The sequence below is a fragment of the Mycetomoellerius zeteki genome, unplaced genomic scaffold (genome assembly GCF_001594055.1).
Source record: "Mycetomoellerius zeteki isolate Tzet28-1 unplaced genomic scaffold, Tzet1.0 scaffold117, whole genome shotgun sequence".
Lineage (NCBI taxonomy): Eukaryota > Metazoa > Arthropoda > Insecta > Hymenoptera > Formicidae > Mycetomoellerius > Mycetomoellerius zeteki.
This window is the reverse complement of record NW_017256095.1, coordinates 108,651-125,324: the sequence shown is the minus strand read 5'-3', so window position 1 is coordinate 125,324 and position 16,674 is coordinate 108,651. Positions and strand designations below refer to the sequence as shown.

Sequence of the window (16,674 nt, the reverse complement as noted above, 5' to 3'; positions counted from 1 at the left end):
CAAAGCATTTTTGGGAAAAATGTTTCAGACAAAAATTGTAGAGTTTAAAAAGCTCTATTCACTGATCACATCCGTTTGACCTTTTGGGCGTTGCCAAAGTCAGGTCAAATCGATTTTTTTAATAGAACACTCGAGGGGGTAACCACTCTTAAATTCCGGTATAGTACAATCTGTCAGAAGTCCAATGAAGTCCGGTGAAGTCCGATGAAGTCCGGTGAAGTCCGATGAAGTCCAACAAAGTCCGATGAATTCATGAATTTGATCATGAGTTTTAAAGGATCGAAAAAAACCGAATTTTTTCAATCTTCCCGCGGATTTTTTCGGTATTTTTTCCAAAGGTAAAAAAATTCATTGGAAAAATTACGCGTATTCGTAAAACCTGCCATATTTGTTTCTCGGTTCTTTTCATAAAGAAAATAATTGTCTATAGGGTACAGTCGACAATGAGGTAATTTGGATGAGTTAACAGAAATTTTGAAATTGTATTAAAGATTGAAGTTGCATAGTGTCTTCTATCAAACATATAAATATAAAACATACAAAACGTATATTATTGCACCAACGAGCAAATTAAAACGAATCACATAAAGTCTTTACAATAAAAGAAATTGCAAAATTTTTTAAAACTTATTCTTACTCGTAGTTTCAAGATTTAATGACTTACATGAACTATATCTTTATAAACGTATATTAATAAATTGTATTCCTGTGACCCTCAAAATTAAACAATAAAATAATAAAGGCATATGAGAGTAAAACGCGATAATTGGAGCGTATTCAATATTGTATATTGTTCCTTACTAACAAATATAAATTTCAAACGTTTCAACTCTTTTTTGAGTCTTCATCAACGAGATAGCGTTCAGCAAAATCGATGAGATAAGCTCACTTCATCCTAAATGGGAGCCACAAACATATATTAATTTTTAATCGCTCAAATTACTCTTCTTACTCAGCATCTTTGCTTTCTTTTCTTTTCAACGAATATATACCTATTTCGTTTTAAGTACAAAAATTTTAAGGGTAATATAAAATCTGTTTCTTATTCCTGCACTAGACTTCGAGAGACACCATACCGCATTATAATAACTACTTGCGCAGTACAATGCGTAGCTTTGCCATGTACTAAAAGAAGGTTAGATTAGGTTTATGATATAAAAATAGGATAACTAAAAAATTTTAATGAAAATAAGGTTACATAATTTCATGGATCGCATTAATTTTATGAAGGAATTTAAAAGTTATGTATTATATTATTTACATAGCAAAAACAATTAAAAAAAAAATAATTTTTCGGAAAAAATCAAAAATTTTTCCGACTTTTTCCAACAATTTGAAAAAAAAAACGGTTTTTTAAAAACTATAATGAATTCCGATGAATTTCGGAGAAGTCCGATGAATTCCGGTGAAGTCCAGTGAAGTCTGATGAAGTCTTGAAGTCCAAAGTCCAGGTGTACACCTATTTTTTGAGTGGCTGCCCCCTCGGGAATATCCAATTTTTTATGACAGAAAATCTAATAGTGTCAAGAGTTTTTCAAAACATTATACTAAAGTTATTTTTCATTACGTACTTTTTGAGTTATAAGGCTTGAAAGTTACAGTTCCGCCGGCATTAGCATTACGCAAGGTGTCTGACGGCTAAAACCTCTTGAATATTGTTCAGGATCATGTCCTGGATAACATTTGTCAAGATCAAGGCCACTGGAGATTATTCCTCTAATTTTTATTTTTGCACTAAAAATTCATTTTTACGTTAAAATGAAAATAAAAAATACAACCACCAATGGCTTTGGTCTTGACAAATGTTATCCAGAATATGATCCTGAACAGCATTCAAGAGGTCTTAGCCATCGGACACCTTGGCTGCGTTCCGTTTCACGCATGATGTGCATAGTGCATCATTTATCTTTGTTTAACATTCGGTGAATAACAATGATAAAAGATGCATCATGCGCAAAACGGAACGCAGCCCTTGCATAATGCTAATGTCCGCGATACTGTAACTTTTCAAGCCTTATAACTCGAAAAGTACTTAATGAAAAATGACTTTATTATAGTGTTTTGAAAAGCTCTTGACACCAGCTATTAGATTCTGCCATCAAAAATAGGGTGTTCCATTTAAAAAATTCGATTTGACCTTGGTGACGCCGCTCTAGGTCAAGTGGCTGTAATCAGTGAATAGATCTTTTTAAAACCTACAACTTTTGTCTGAAATATTTTTCTCAAAAATGCTTTCGAAATATTCGATCGTTTCCAAACTTTTGGTACACCCTTATATACAAAATGTCCTATTTTAAATAATGCATTAAGATTTCTCTAAAATTATGGTACATACCGAAAAATTTTAAACAAAAGTTGTATGATTCGAAGAGGGACATAAAAAGGCACTATTGATTTAATCTTGGATAACATTGTTAAGGTCAGATCAAAATCATTTTTTGATTTGAAAAAATGAATTTTTTAAATGAAATCCCCCATTTTTCATTACATATTCTCGTAGCGTACCTGAAAGAATTTTTCAAAACACTATAATAAAATTCTTTTTCGTTAAGAACATTTCGAGTTATAAGGCTTGAAAGTGTTGACAGTATTATCGACTTTAACATTACCCAAGATGAATCCGGTTAACGACTGAAACCTCTTGAATGTTGTTGAGGATCATGATCTGAATAACATTCGAGATTGAAATCAATGGAAGTTGTTCCTCTTATTTTCATTTTTACGTAAACAAACTAAATTATCTTTATTTACAAATGGGACAAAAATTAACTATATAAAATTAATTTCTCGCTTCCGACATCACGATTCAATATGGCTGTGGTGATTACTCAGGAAGCTTAAAATATAAACTACCTGTTCAAATTTCGGTAAACTAATAAACTGCTATATGTCTCATGATACGCTGACTAAGCACGTAGTATCATCCTACGTCATTGTCAATCGTCGAATATTCATACGTAATATAAGAAAAAACACGTTAAAGGTTCTGTTATCCGCAGCCGACGATTGATAGAATAAAGAAACTTAAACAAAACATTTACTTCACATAATTCATGTTTCGAAATCGGACATGTTTATTTTTCGATTGATTGTATGTGCTAAAGCTGCTGCACCAATTTTAACACTGAATTCAAGGACACTTTGTAATAATAATTTATCTAATTACCAAATATAGGTGTATCTCGAATTATGTAAATTTACATGAAACAATCACATACAATTTGTACTTAGAAAATAATCAGTTAAAAGCAAACGAGATTGTTATAGAAATTTGATCAAGAATAACTTAAAAACTCAGGTATTTTTTTAAGAATTGTAAGTATACCGGCTATATGATAAGAAATTACAATGATATCCATTTCTACCAATGTACATTAACTTTAATCTCAGTTCAACTTACTTTTAATTTTTTTTTCATTTTAGAACTAGAAAAAGAAGAGTTAAGAGGGTAGTCTGCTTTACAAGGTCAAAAAAATCGATTTTTTTTTTATTGCTTAAATGGATAGATAAATTATCCAAGAATATATTCTCAAAAGGATAAATTCCTATTCAAAGTATTTGTGACGATATAAGGTCGAGAGCAGGTAGGTGCGGAGCGCGCCGCGGCGAATGCCGGTCTGCTCCGAGCGCGCGCCCGTCCCTCGATCCCCTTACCTGAAATATGGCTTTTCAAAACAATACTTAGGAGCTGAACAAATTCATCTTCATGAATACTACGAGGAAGCTGAAGGCCTCTTATATAGTGCAGGAATCGCTGATTAGCAGATTATTGATGTAAGTAGTCAATAAATCAAACTTTTTCCGACCGCAAACTTTAAAGCGTGTTTTCTCGAGTTTTCATTTTTACGATTTTTCCTAAACTGCGTACACGATAGCAAAAAAAATATTTGACCGATCGACAAAAGCCAAAGTGCATTCTCTTCACAACTAAATTCCCTTCTATATGAACCAAAAAAAATTATTAGTCTTTTTTAATAATTTTTACATCAGGTCAAAGTCAAATTTAAACATGTAAAAATGCATAATTTGTGTTCAAACTACAAATAATAATCATTATGCCTCTTTTTCGGAATTTTTTAAGTTCATATAGAAGATATACATGTCTAAATTAATAATCAGTTTAATTTTTTCATTTCAGACAAGAATTGCGAGCGGCATCGTGTACGCAGATGGACAACTCCAGAGCCGAGGCGCTCCACACAATAGCCTCTACATCCGCCATTTTCTATTAAATTGCTCCATAAAAATTCACTTTATACCCTTTGAATACATATTAAAATGAGGCATAAACGTTTAAGAAGTTTAATTATTTTTTCCCTTCTAAAAAAATTCCCAAAATATTGCTATTTTTTGGCCTTGTAAAGCAGACTACCCCCTTAAGCTGAGAGTAAAATTAAACTACATTGGTAAAAACAGGCATGAGATTGTTAGATACATTGAGAAGAAAAAAAGAGAACAGAAAAGTCGACACTTCTAGCAGTTTAATCAGCACTTTACAACAGATTTTATAAAATTTTTATATGTAAATAAAAAATTAAAGACAATACGATTAATTTGAATCAACAATTAATGCTGTGTGGACAAGTCATTTGAAATAAAAGCAAAGACAATGTCATGAACATATATTGAGTGAAAATCCTTTGAAGAAGAAAACTATATTTATGTGTATGAAAATAATTTAACTCGCGCAAAGTATCTTGGTAAGTGTGCGCAAGTACAAACTTAAAAATATTTTTAAGTCTTTGTACACTCAACTCAACGTATTGCAATAAATTCTTCTACACTTTCTACAAGTTTTTGTATTTAAAAAAAAATATAACACATTATAAAAGCTTTTTTTGAAAATAAAGTTAAGTGATAAATAAATGAATAATTGTTATACTCAAATAGTTTTGTAATATACATACGTGTAGATGATTGTAGATGAAAAAGGTTTGCGTTGCTCACAATTCTACCTATAGGCGCCGATTTGCGAAAAATATTGGGGGGCACCGAGGGAGGAACATAACAATATCCATTTTTTTGCGGCGCTACTGATAGTATCTAATAATAAACTAAAACCTATCAAATTAGTGAAAATTTTAACGATTTATTTCCATCAAGAGCATCGCAAAGAAATGGATAATTGAGATAAATTGGAAAAATGGATAAATTGAGGAGGCATTGCTCCCCTAATAAAATTATTAGGGGGGGAGGCAAAAAGTGGTCTGCCCCCTCCCCCAAAGTCGGCGCCTATGATTCTACCTCTTTTTTTCTACAATTTTTCTTGCAGTTTTATGCATACGCGCGATACGATGGAGAGAAAGAACAACCCAAATAATCAGTCTATATATATTTCCCATATTCTCCTTCAGTACTTAGTAATTTATTATATCGTTCTTTTATTCCTTTACACAGATGTTTATTTATGATCTCGATGATCGTACGAAACGGTGAACATGTAAACTAGGTATAATTACAAATAATAAAAATAAAAAGCCTCTCACAAGATTTTCTTCCTCCTAAAAACGTTCAGCGCTATTAAACTTGTTTTTATATATTTATATATAAAATACATAATATAGAGGCTCCCACAGGGGCCATTATCATACTTTTTATATCTATTCTTAAACGGCCGTTTTGTAATATAAGACGAAACCGTTTTTTAATTATTTTTTTCTCACCGAACCAATTAAATAATTACAAAAATCCGTTTCTTGCAACTTCTATGTCTTGTCACAATCTATTATAATACAAGAATCTTTTACTTTGTTTCTCTTAAAGACGCATTAAACTTACAATCTTAAGAAATTTACACAGAGGTTTTAACATCATGAATGAAATACAGGTATTATGTACAAATATGTATATATCTTTATATATGTATATATACATATATATGTATACACACACACACACACACACACGCGCGCACACGCACACACACACACGCACGCACACACATATATGTACACACACACATATATATATATAATTTTAATATGATCAGCTTACTCTTATTTTTTTATGCAATGTAGTGGTGTTTCAATAAACTCAATAAATGATAAATGCAATCTACGTTTTTTGCGAAGTAGTGAATGTTCGAGAACATAAAATACCTACTTGTCATCACTTAGACGCTTTAAACCGTTCGAAATAAAATAAAAATTCATTTTACATAAATTACATATCGAGCTTTCCGATTTAGCCAAATAATAAACAATTCTTTTAATCGATTTTATTTAATTTAAGACTCAAAGAATTAATATCTTTTTTAATAGTACCTTTTTTCGCATACACTATACATATAATATAAATTCTACGATTTTCCAGAGTAAACTTTGTTTAAAAGTAAACGATATTAGAGTTACGTCAAAAGACAACTTTGTCATTATGCGTTGCAATGATTATATTACATTTTACACAATATCACAATAAATTTTGTTTATGTTGCATAAATTTGTTCGTTTGAATTATGTTCAATTGAGATACTCGAAATGTGATACGTTTGCATCAGGTAAGAGCTAAGGTTTTGTCATGAGAATGAAAAAGAAATATAATTCTAATTTCATTCACACATCAATAATGAAACTTTTGAATTAAATCAGAATCAAAGAAAAAAAAGAGTCCAAAATATTATGATCATCTTAATCATATAAAGTACAAGATCCTTAGGCCCTTTAAATTCAAATATCTTAAAGAATATTTGTTCGAAAATGGAATGCCCACGGTATATAGGGGTTTTTGCCTTGGAGACGGAACATCTAAAATCGATAAATTCATTTAAATGATAATATGATAAAATCTATTGCCCAAAATACCAAATTTTTGTCGCCAGGAAAAATTGGAAAAATCATGCTTAAAGTTTTTCAAGTTCAGTCGATCTTGACTGTTACTACTTACGATTTATCAACGATTAATTCGTTGAAAGCTAGGATTTAAACATAAAATTACTTTATATAAAATACGTGAGTCGTCGAATATAATAGGTCTGTTTTTTTTGGCTGAACTTTTGCACTAGTTCTTCTTTCTTCCTCTTCTTTCCTCCTGGAGAGAAAAGGAGGAAAGATGAACTAGTACAAAAGTTCAGCCAAAAAGAACAAGCCTAATGTTAGATTTTCGAAATTCAAAATGGCGGTATGGTCCAACATGGTAGATCGAAGTAGAAAGTAAATGGATTTTTATGAAAATGGATATTGAGATTTTTGAGCTCGCTAAATATGATCTTAGAATTTCAAAATTCAATATGGCGAATCGAAAAAAAAAACCAAAATGGGAATATATCCTCGCCACCAGTTCATTGATTATTTCTAGATTCGGCAAAGAACGAGAATGGTAACGTTTATTCTACTACAATAAAGAGATTAATTTTTTTCGGTCCCCGCTATATTGAATTTTGATATTATATTTGGATTCAGCGAGTTCAAAAACCTCAGGATACCATTTTCATAAAAATCCATTTACTTTCCACTTTTAATCTTCCATATTGGATTCGCCATTGAATTTAAAAAATCGAATATTAGATCTGAATTTCGCGATCCCTAAAATTTATATATAAAGTAATTTTTACATTTAAATATCGTAGCTTTCAACAAATTAATCGTTGATAAATCATAAGAAGTGAATACAGCCAAGATCGACTGGACTTAGAAAATCTCAAACATGATTTTTCCGACTTTCTTTGCTGATAAAAAAAATGAAATTTGATATTGGACGATAGGTGTCATCAAACTCTGAATGAATTTATCGATTTCAGAGATTCCATCTCCAAAATACGGACCTCCATACCGTGGCATCCCTTTTTACTTAATTCGTTTAGCAATATTGTTACTGGTTTTGAAGATTTCTTTTTTGCAAAATATTTTTGATTGAAAGTCACGCTAATGACAAAGTCATTCTATAAAGTTGTTTAATAATATGCTGCATTATTCAGCGAGAGTAAAAAATTGTTCTCCAAACATCCTGACACTTTGCGGAAATCGAATGGCTAGGAGTCATCGAGCTAAAACTGATCTAAACTAGACGTCGTTAGATTTATGCAGTGATATGAATGTTTTGCTGTAAATGACGAACTCGCTAGCATGTATGTTATGTCTTACTAATTTCTGTCGACAGTTAGATTAGTTAATAATAAAACAAAGAAAGACGATAATATAGTCATGTAATTGCAATATGCAATTATAAGCAAAATGTAAATTCCTAACAAATACATCTCATAAAAAGGTTTCGTTTTTTTTTCTTTATATCCTAGGTCCTTGGTGATTTACGAAAAAAAACATACAATAATTAATAATAGAATAATATAATATTAATTATAATATATTGATTATAATTAACTATAACGTCCATAAAGTATCTTCTTCGTTCTTTTTTTGTACACGTTTACTAAAAACACTTTTTCCACATTTCTTGTTGAGAAAATAAATATTAATATTAAATCTGAAATATCATTTCTCTCTCTCTCTCTCTCTCTCTCTCTCTCCCCTCCCCCCTTTCTCCAATCGCTAAAATACTTTCTTTCTCTCATTCACTCTTTTTCTTTCTTTCATTCCTCATCATACACACAAATACACATATACTCCCCCCTCTGTCTGTCTGTCTGTCTGTCTGTCTGTCTGCTGTCTGTCTGTCTCTCTCTCTCTCTCTCTCTCTCTCTCTCTCTCTCTCACACGCGCACGCACGCACGCACGCACGCACGCACGCACGCACGCACGCACGCACGCACGCTCGTATGCACGCACGCATGTTCGTACGCACGCACGCACGCACGCACAAACTCATTATCACTTTTACATATTTGACTTAACTGTCTTTGTTTTGTATTTCACTAGTTACAGTTTATATCATAATCTAAATTGGCAAAATGATTTGCCTAGTAAGTTTATAGGCCTCTTTTTTCTATATATGGAACATTTATCCTCGGTATCATTCTTTTCTAATTCCAATCCTTCAAACTGCATGGGCACACATCACTCACGCACGCACGCATACATGCATGCATGTACATACATCCATGTGGATGTATTAGCACGGCAAGTGACTATAAACTTATGCACTCCCGCTTCCTTTCCGTATAATTCGAAATAATGTAAGTTGATCGCTGCTCACAAGATTAAAAGAGCTTTTAGAGGCCTGGTTCAAGAGGTCACCTATGATGGCTACTGCTACTCTGGTCGTTCATATCGTAAAGGACTTGTGCGATTGTTCTCGATGATTCGACATTGCTTAACGCCACGCCTGCCAAGTGGGGCTCGTACGCTCTAAGATGTCTGCAAATAATTCATGAATGGTCGCCAGACAAATTGCATAACACAAGAATTAAATAATAAGATAAAACACAGAATAGCGAAAATGCTTACCTTCTACCGTGTGTTGAGTATATGACTAGGTTTCTAAGAATGAGAGCTGCCGTTAGGCGAATACTTTTGGTCACTGGACCTTCGTTGTCATCCTGCAAGGTAAAGACACATAGTTGACAATCGATAGTCCACGCGCGCTGGTTTTCGCATAGACAACTGATGACAGACAACGTGAATGAAATCACTAATCTTTCAAATGCTAAAAAATGCTTTAGTTTGCAAAGGGTCTTGTGAAAAATGCATGGATATAATACGTATTTCCAAACTGTATGATGTTCTATGATAGAACAGATGAATGCGTTATGATAGTTCGTGTTAATGTGTAAGAAGCGCTGCAATTTCTCAGTGAAGCTGCAGTTCATCTGCCCTGAACAGTCGTACATGTCATTCGACGTGTCATGTAATAGATGGCGACGAATCATATTCTTGCACCTTAACCACGTTACAACAATATGACAAGGACGCACACATATCATATACAAACATATATCCAAACCTACAGATCTAGCACAACATCTACTTAGTAAATAGGAGTTCTGAAGGCTTCTCTGTTGCTCTATTGAAATGAACACTGTGCCAACATCCTCCTAACATGAATGTTATAAATTCGACGCATATAAACACAATAAATGCTAGCTAAGAAATATAATGTCGAAAAAATAAAAAAAAAGACATGCTACAACATCAACGGCAGGGTAAAACAAATGAAGGGTTCGGGGGAGGATGATATGGTGTGCAAAAACAGAGAGAATAAAAAAAGCACAAAGAAACGACAGCAGCGGCGGCGCACTGCAGGAGCTGTAGCTGTGTCGTAGTTTCCTTTTCAACTCTCAATACAATTTTTACCTGTTCTGGTGGAGAATTTTGCCCAGGTCTGGGGGAAGAAGAGCTTGAGGTGGCTGCAGCGGGCTTGGTCGGCCTTTGCTGCTTCGCCAAGAGAGAACAAGAAATTTCGTTAAATTAACCAGTCAAAAATCATCAGCAGAATCGAAGACTGTCGGGTGATTTTACAGAATCGATTTTATATCAACAGAATATCAACATGACAGGCAGAAAGATTGTAACATGTGTATTTCGAGATGTGTAATACGTGTATTAAATGCATTATAAGATAATAAATTTATGTATCTATATAGTTCGTATATCTATTATCGGTTTGCTATCGTAGGGAGAAAGTTTAGACTAGATTTACGAGATTTACGAGACATACAGAATACATTTGGCTTAACTCTATTTTTTCATTTAGCTAACGATTTTATTTTCACTTGTAGAGATAAAAATGAAGATAAAATTATTTTTTTATTAAACTGCAATTATTCTACAAGTTACTTCTAATATTTTTCCGACTTTATGGTCTCGCTAATCTTTCATATCCAATTAAATATATTGATTGAAGTTACGTCAAAACATTCATTTAAATATAAAATTAACACATTGTACGCTGCCTTTCCTGTTTGAAGAACGAGTACGCGATTTTTTAGTTACTTGTTTTTTACTACGTTATTCAATTTTGATAACAAATTTCTTTTTAAACGTTCAATATCAATTTAATTTGATTTAATATATAGATCATAGTTGAATAATATTTAAAATATATCTACTAAAGACATAAAACAAAACAAAAAGATAATTATAAATATGATATGAATTTAGACCGATGATAATAAATTTAATTAAATACGAAATTTCCTATATTTGGTTAAAGCGGATCTTAATGCTCAAATATTTTCTGTGTGAATTAATATATATATATATATATATATATATATATTAATTCTGTGAACTGCGTGCCGAAGTCTTTTTCGGTCTTGGAATGTTATCAGAACTAGAGTAATATTATTTTATTAAATTGATGAGCAATTTAATATTTTTTTTTATGCTAATAAGCACCTTTATAAGAATAATCAGATGTTAATAAGCTTAAAATCTACGAATAATTTATTGCGAAAAATATTGCTTTAGGCAGGGTCTGAACTTAGAACTCTCGATTTTCCGGAACGGGCATTATACCGAGCCTTGATAGTCGAATTTGTATTTTTGGAATTATTAATATTCTTATATAAAGATGCTTATTAGTATAAAAAATATTAAATTGTGCTTGTCAATTTAATAAAATATTACTATTTTGGTTCTGCTTATGATGGCATTTGAAGACGAAAAAGATTTCAGCACGCAGTTTGCAGAATCAGATATGTGTATAAATGTATATAAAACACAGAAAATATTTAAACACTAAGATTCGCTGTAACCAAATAAAGATAATGAATATTTAAAAATACTATCTTTATATTATAATTAATATATAATACGCACAGACACAAGGTGTCCCGTGTGATCACGATTTTTTCTGCATTTCTGATGATCTAACAAAAATATTGTTTTGAATAAAAATTTGCAAAAAAATCTTTTTTAAGTAAAACATCAAGTTCATTGATCCTACACGTCTAAATTTAAGGTGCCAAAATTGGCATAGTATGTACAGAGTATCCAAAAATTTGCGACTCAAAATGCTCTCTATAGTAAAAAAGTTTTTGAAAAATTAAGAAAAAATTTTATTTGTAAATCTTTATTTTAAGCAAGAATATTTTCTGGAATATAAAAAGTTTAAATATGGTCAATTACAGACTATAGATAGTCATCTGTGAGTATCTAAATTTCAGCGTGCCGAAGTTTCTCAGCAGTTCCTTGCAGTATTTGACAATAAAGTATAAAATAAATCAAGCAAAATGACAATAAATATTGTAAAATCCCCGTACATATTTACATTTTCAGAATTTGTGTCTCTTCATGTACATTTAAAGTCTGTCTGGATTATCAATTTTAGTGGAAAAGATATGACTGTAAGTTAAAATTAATTTAGTAAACATGCCGAAATTTGATTCCACCGTACGGCAGGGCCAACGTACAATGTATTAATATTAAATACGTGTAGAAAACGAACAAAGCAGTAGAATTTAATTCTGTATTCTCGAATAATAGTTTCAGAATTTTAAAACATTAAAAAAAATTTACCATTAGCTCTTTAGGATTAACGAATTCCAGAGCATGCCGTTTAATAGCATGGAATGCCGCGTTGGGTGCGTATCCGGGATGATGCGGAGTCGGAGGCGTAGACGTAGAAACTTCGGTTTTACCCGTCACTGTCAACTGTTTCCTCCTCATTGACATTGTCTGAGAAGAGAAAAATGCGAATTGCGAATGTAAATCTCACGGTATCAAGGATCGGCGTATCGTTTGATATAATTTTTTTTCATCATCCAATAAAAAAATCACGAATAGTAAAATGCAAGATTACTTACGTCTGCGTTACAGTGCCTATCATAAAGATGCGTCATTAACGAGAATTTGCGTCTCTTGAGAGCATCACAGCTCGCCCATAGACACAGTATCTCCTCACCACCACTTGGACAGTGGGCTTCGCAAACGTGAAGATAAACTTCATGCGGTGTTTTAAATTGTCTAAAATTATTTGAGATATTTTTCATTAAAATTCGTAACATCTCATAAATATAACTATACTTTATTCAACAGCTTTTAAAATTGTTTAATAAAATTGTTGATTTCAAAAATTTATCTTTGAACTTACCTAAGACAACCCCGCCACTCACACAGGTAAGCGTTAGGATCGATTTTAATTGTAATGGTTTTGTTTTCCTGCATTGGCTGTGGCGTCTGCTGTTGCTGATGTTGTTGCGGCTGCTGTTGGCTTGTGGAGGGTTTCGACTCAGGTTCAGTGGAGGTCGATGAACTTACCGTCTTCATGACCTTGGTAGTGGGCGACGGCTTGACAGTAGACACACCATGGGTAGCCGCTGCCTGATGCGGAGTTGTGGGCCTAGTGGGCGGCGGCGTGGACGCCGGAGTAGGCGTCACCACTCTGGACGGCACGCTGGTGGATACTGGAGTTTGCTGGGCCATCGCTGGGATCGTGACGGTCACAGTGTTCGGATTAGTCTGTGCTACCGAGCTGTTGACTATAATGGAGGCCTGTGGGATAGTGGCGGATGTGGGTACAAGAGGTGGCGGGATGTTGCCAAGCGCCGGACTCTGTAGAATCGGACGAGGAACCTGTGTCACGACCACCTGCTGTCCTTGCGGCGTCACTGCCACCATCTTTTGAGGGGTCGGTTGCGCAGCGGCCTGCGGTTGCAATATGATAATTGTTTTAGTACCAGTCCCCTGTTGCTGTGTTGTTTGCGCCACGAGGACAGTTTGCGCTTGACCCTGCACCAAGGCCGTCTGTGGTTGTGCCAGTACATAGTTTTGACCAGGTACACCGCCCGACACTACGTATTGCAGCTGTCCGCCCGCGCTCTGCTGTAAGAGCACTTGCGGTTGTTGTGAAGGCGGTCTGCCCTTCACCGATGTGGTAGGAATAATCACTTGATTGCTCGACGGGATCGTTTGCTGCACGACTATCTGCCTAGGCGTTGTAACTATAAGTTGTTGCTGTTGCTGCTGAAGCGACGCTGGTTGCGGCTGCGATGCTTGATTCATGCTTGTAATTTGATTGATGAATATATGAGATTCTTCCTTGATGTGTAAAGTCGGTGGCTCTTCTTTTACAAGAACTGGCGTTGTTTCCGTCTTTACATGAAGAGGAGGAGGAAGAGAAGTTGGAGACGCCGTTGCCACCGCCACCGTTGCTGGCATCGCCACCGTCGCCGTCGCTATCATCGGTACTGCTGCCGTTGCTGTCGTTATCACCGTCCCTGTTACCGTCGCTGTCGTCGATGCTGTCGCCGTCACTGATGCTTCTTCCTTTATCGTATCCTTATTAACGTTAATTTGTTCTTCCAAATCGATTTCGTCTTCTATGCAGTCTGCTGCCAGAGCAGCATACAGATTCGCCGCAGTGGAAGAAACAGTTGCTTTTTCACTGTCCTTATCGTCATCCTGTTCCTCGGATTTTATGCTCGATACCGTAGATTCAGCTGTAGTCGAATCGACTGCTGGATCAGGAGACATTGTGCCATTGGAATACTTCGGCTTTTTGATATCCAGCTCATCTGACTCACTAGCTGATCTCTTGATGCCTCGTGGCGCCTCGATTAGGGTATCCTCGGACACTTCATTCTGTATAACATTGCCACTCTCTATCCCGGGTTTTATTTTCAGTTCGGCGGGAGATTCTTTTAATACCTTCTTGATGTGATTTTCCACCAAATCCATCTCTTTTTCGTTAATTGAATTCTTGCTGAGTACGCCGTTCAGGATCGGCTCTTTATCAACCTTCCTCTCGAGCAGATCCACCAACATCATACTCTGTAACGGTTTGTCCTTGGAGCTCACGCTCGATGAATCTTTGGACGAGCCGTCCTCCTGCGCGTCGATGTCCATATTGTTGCTTGCCGGCGCGCCATTAAGTAGGATACCTTCGAAACTCGTCGGCATGTTCTCCTCTTCGACCCTGAAAGAACAGTCTCTACTACCACCGATACCGCTGCTCGACGCTAAAGAGTTGTTGGTAGAATCCGAATCCTCGGCGATGGAAGTGCATGTCATGCGTTGATTCGTTTTGTTCGGTGTAACAGTGGCGACGTTGACCGTCGTCAAGGGCGGACGACAAACCTTCGCCGGTGAGGAAGATATGTGGTTTTCAGTCGGATTCACCACCGTGATCGTGGACGTGATAATTTGATTGGTATTATCGTTATCGTTTATCTCAGTCTGGAACATACGAGATGTTCGGTACAATAAGATATTACGCAAAGTTTTGTCAAGTTGTAAACTTGTAAGAGCGATGACTACGTACCTTCTCACAGTTATTAGTCACAACGAATTTGGCCCCATTGAGCCTTTGTATCTTTTTGGCAGGAATGGGTGTAATTGCCGGTTTCTGCTTAGTGTTGATGAGAGTCTTTGGGAGTATTGTGGCCGGGGTGGCCGCGGGTGCAGCGGGCTGTATTATACTCGTCATCTGTTGCTGCAGTAATCTCTGTTGTTGCTGACGTTGGGCAACCTAGGAGATATCCGTAATAATATTAATCGGGGATCAATGTTTTCAAGTTTTTTCCCATAATTGTATCACTTTTCACGCGCTCATTTTATTATATTTGTGATAGAATAAATATCAAAAGAACAATCGAATTCACCAATCAAAAACCATGCTGTTGTTAGTACTTTCGTAATATCATATTACGAATACTTTAATTTAAATTTCAGAATAATGCTCTGTTAAATATTGCTAATGGCTCTTTTATCGTAATATATGTGTATATATATATATATATATATTCGTCAAGAAATCAAGGAGAGAGGACATTCTCTGATCTAAGTTTGTATTCCAAAAGAACAAAGAAATACATAACAAAGTTTGAATACATCAACCAACACTACATCATAAGCAAACATTTTGACAAGTAGTACTAGAAAAAAAAAACGTAAATAATAATCTATTATATTCCTGCCTAGATATATATTCCTGCCTAGATATAGCCTGTAATAATTTATTAAAAATAGAAAAGTATTTTAATGCGAGATTCTTGTGTAATATTTCTATAATAGATTCTATAATAGATTCTATAATAAATAAGCAAATAAAGTTAAAACTTATTTTGCGTATACAATAAGATGATTACAATTCACACGTATGTGACAATTTATATAGTAATTTCTCTTTATTCTAAATTACGTTATGTAGTACATATGTAATTAATTTTAAACACACTTAATAAATTTTCTTATTACATATCCCTCGGATATTGTGATCAATTAAAAAAACATTAAAAAAACGAAACTTTCAAGATCTCGATTTAGTACTTTCAGACAAAAAATAGAAAAACCTCAAAAAAGTGAACTACTTATTTTTGTTAATATACAACAATGATACCTGGTTGCTGGTTATTAGCTGGTTGGCACTGATGCTGGATGCGATGCTAGCAGTAGTGTTTGTTACGCAGGCAGAAGGGGTAGACACACAAGTCGCAGCAGCACTGGGCATGCAGTCGCTGCTGACTGTTACCTTAGTAGCCAATAGGCTTTTTATTATGGAACTCGACGTAGTGCCACTTCGATTATCTTCCTTAGCAACTACCTGGATACATTGTAACTGTGGCTGCGGCTGCGGCTGCTGCTGCTGCTGCGGTGGCGGCGTTTGGGAGCCGCTTGCTAGCAACGCTTGACTCAGATGCGGATGCGATACTGATACCTAATCGACAAGGAGGCAACATACAAATTTCAACCACCACAGCGAATTACAGCATCGGAAAGTATAGTTCAAGCGTTTACATGAGCACATGCTGCGATATATCTCGTATATTATAGCGTAGCTACTGTTTACGCCAGTGCTCGGCACTAGATGCACATTTCGGGCTGATTCCGGCGAGCGACCCCC

The 16,674-nt window shown here is 34.8% G+C and overlaps 1 protein-coding gene across 6 annotated transcripts in view; it reads right to left on the bottom strand.

The window, feature by feature from the left end:
• Nucleotides 1-8,688: 8,688 nt before the first annotated feature.
• The window catches only part of Bap170 (Brahma associated protein 170kD), a 113,396-nt gene continuing 105,410 nt past the window's right edge, over nt 8,689-16,674 (bottom strand). For 2 of the 6 annotated variants that reach the window (XM_018458642.1, XM_018458674.1), the window contains exons 10-17: nt 16,171-16,488; nt 15,094-15,300; nt 12,925-15,008; nt 12,638-12,797; nt 12,351-12,509; nt 10,185-10,265; nt 9,339-9,430; nt 8,689-9,248 (exon numbers count right to left, since the gene is read on the bottom strand). In XM_018458642.1, the coding sequence (XP_018314144.1) occupies nt 9,125-9,248; nt 9,339-9,430; nt 10,185-10,265; nt 12,351-12,509; nt 12,638-12,797; nt 12,925-15,008; nt 15,094-15,300; nt 16,171-16,488 (3,225 nt within the window). In that variant the 3' untranslated portion in view covers nt 8,689-9,124. The remainder of the gene's footprint in view (nt 9,249-9,338; nt 9,431-10,184; nt 10,266-12,350; nt 12,510-12,637; nt 12,798-12,924; nt 15,009-15,093; nt 15,301-16,170; nt 16,489-16,674) is intronic. The other 4 variants (XM_018458650.1, XM_018458667.1, XM_018458658.1 and 1 more) reach the window with 4 other exon arrangements.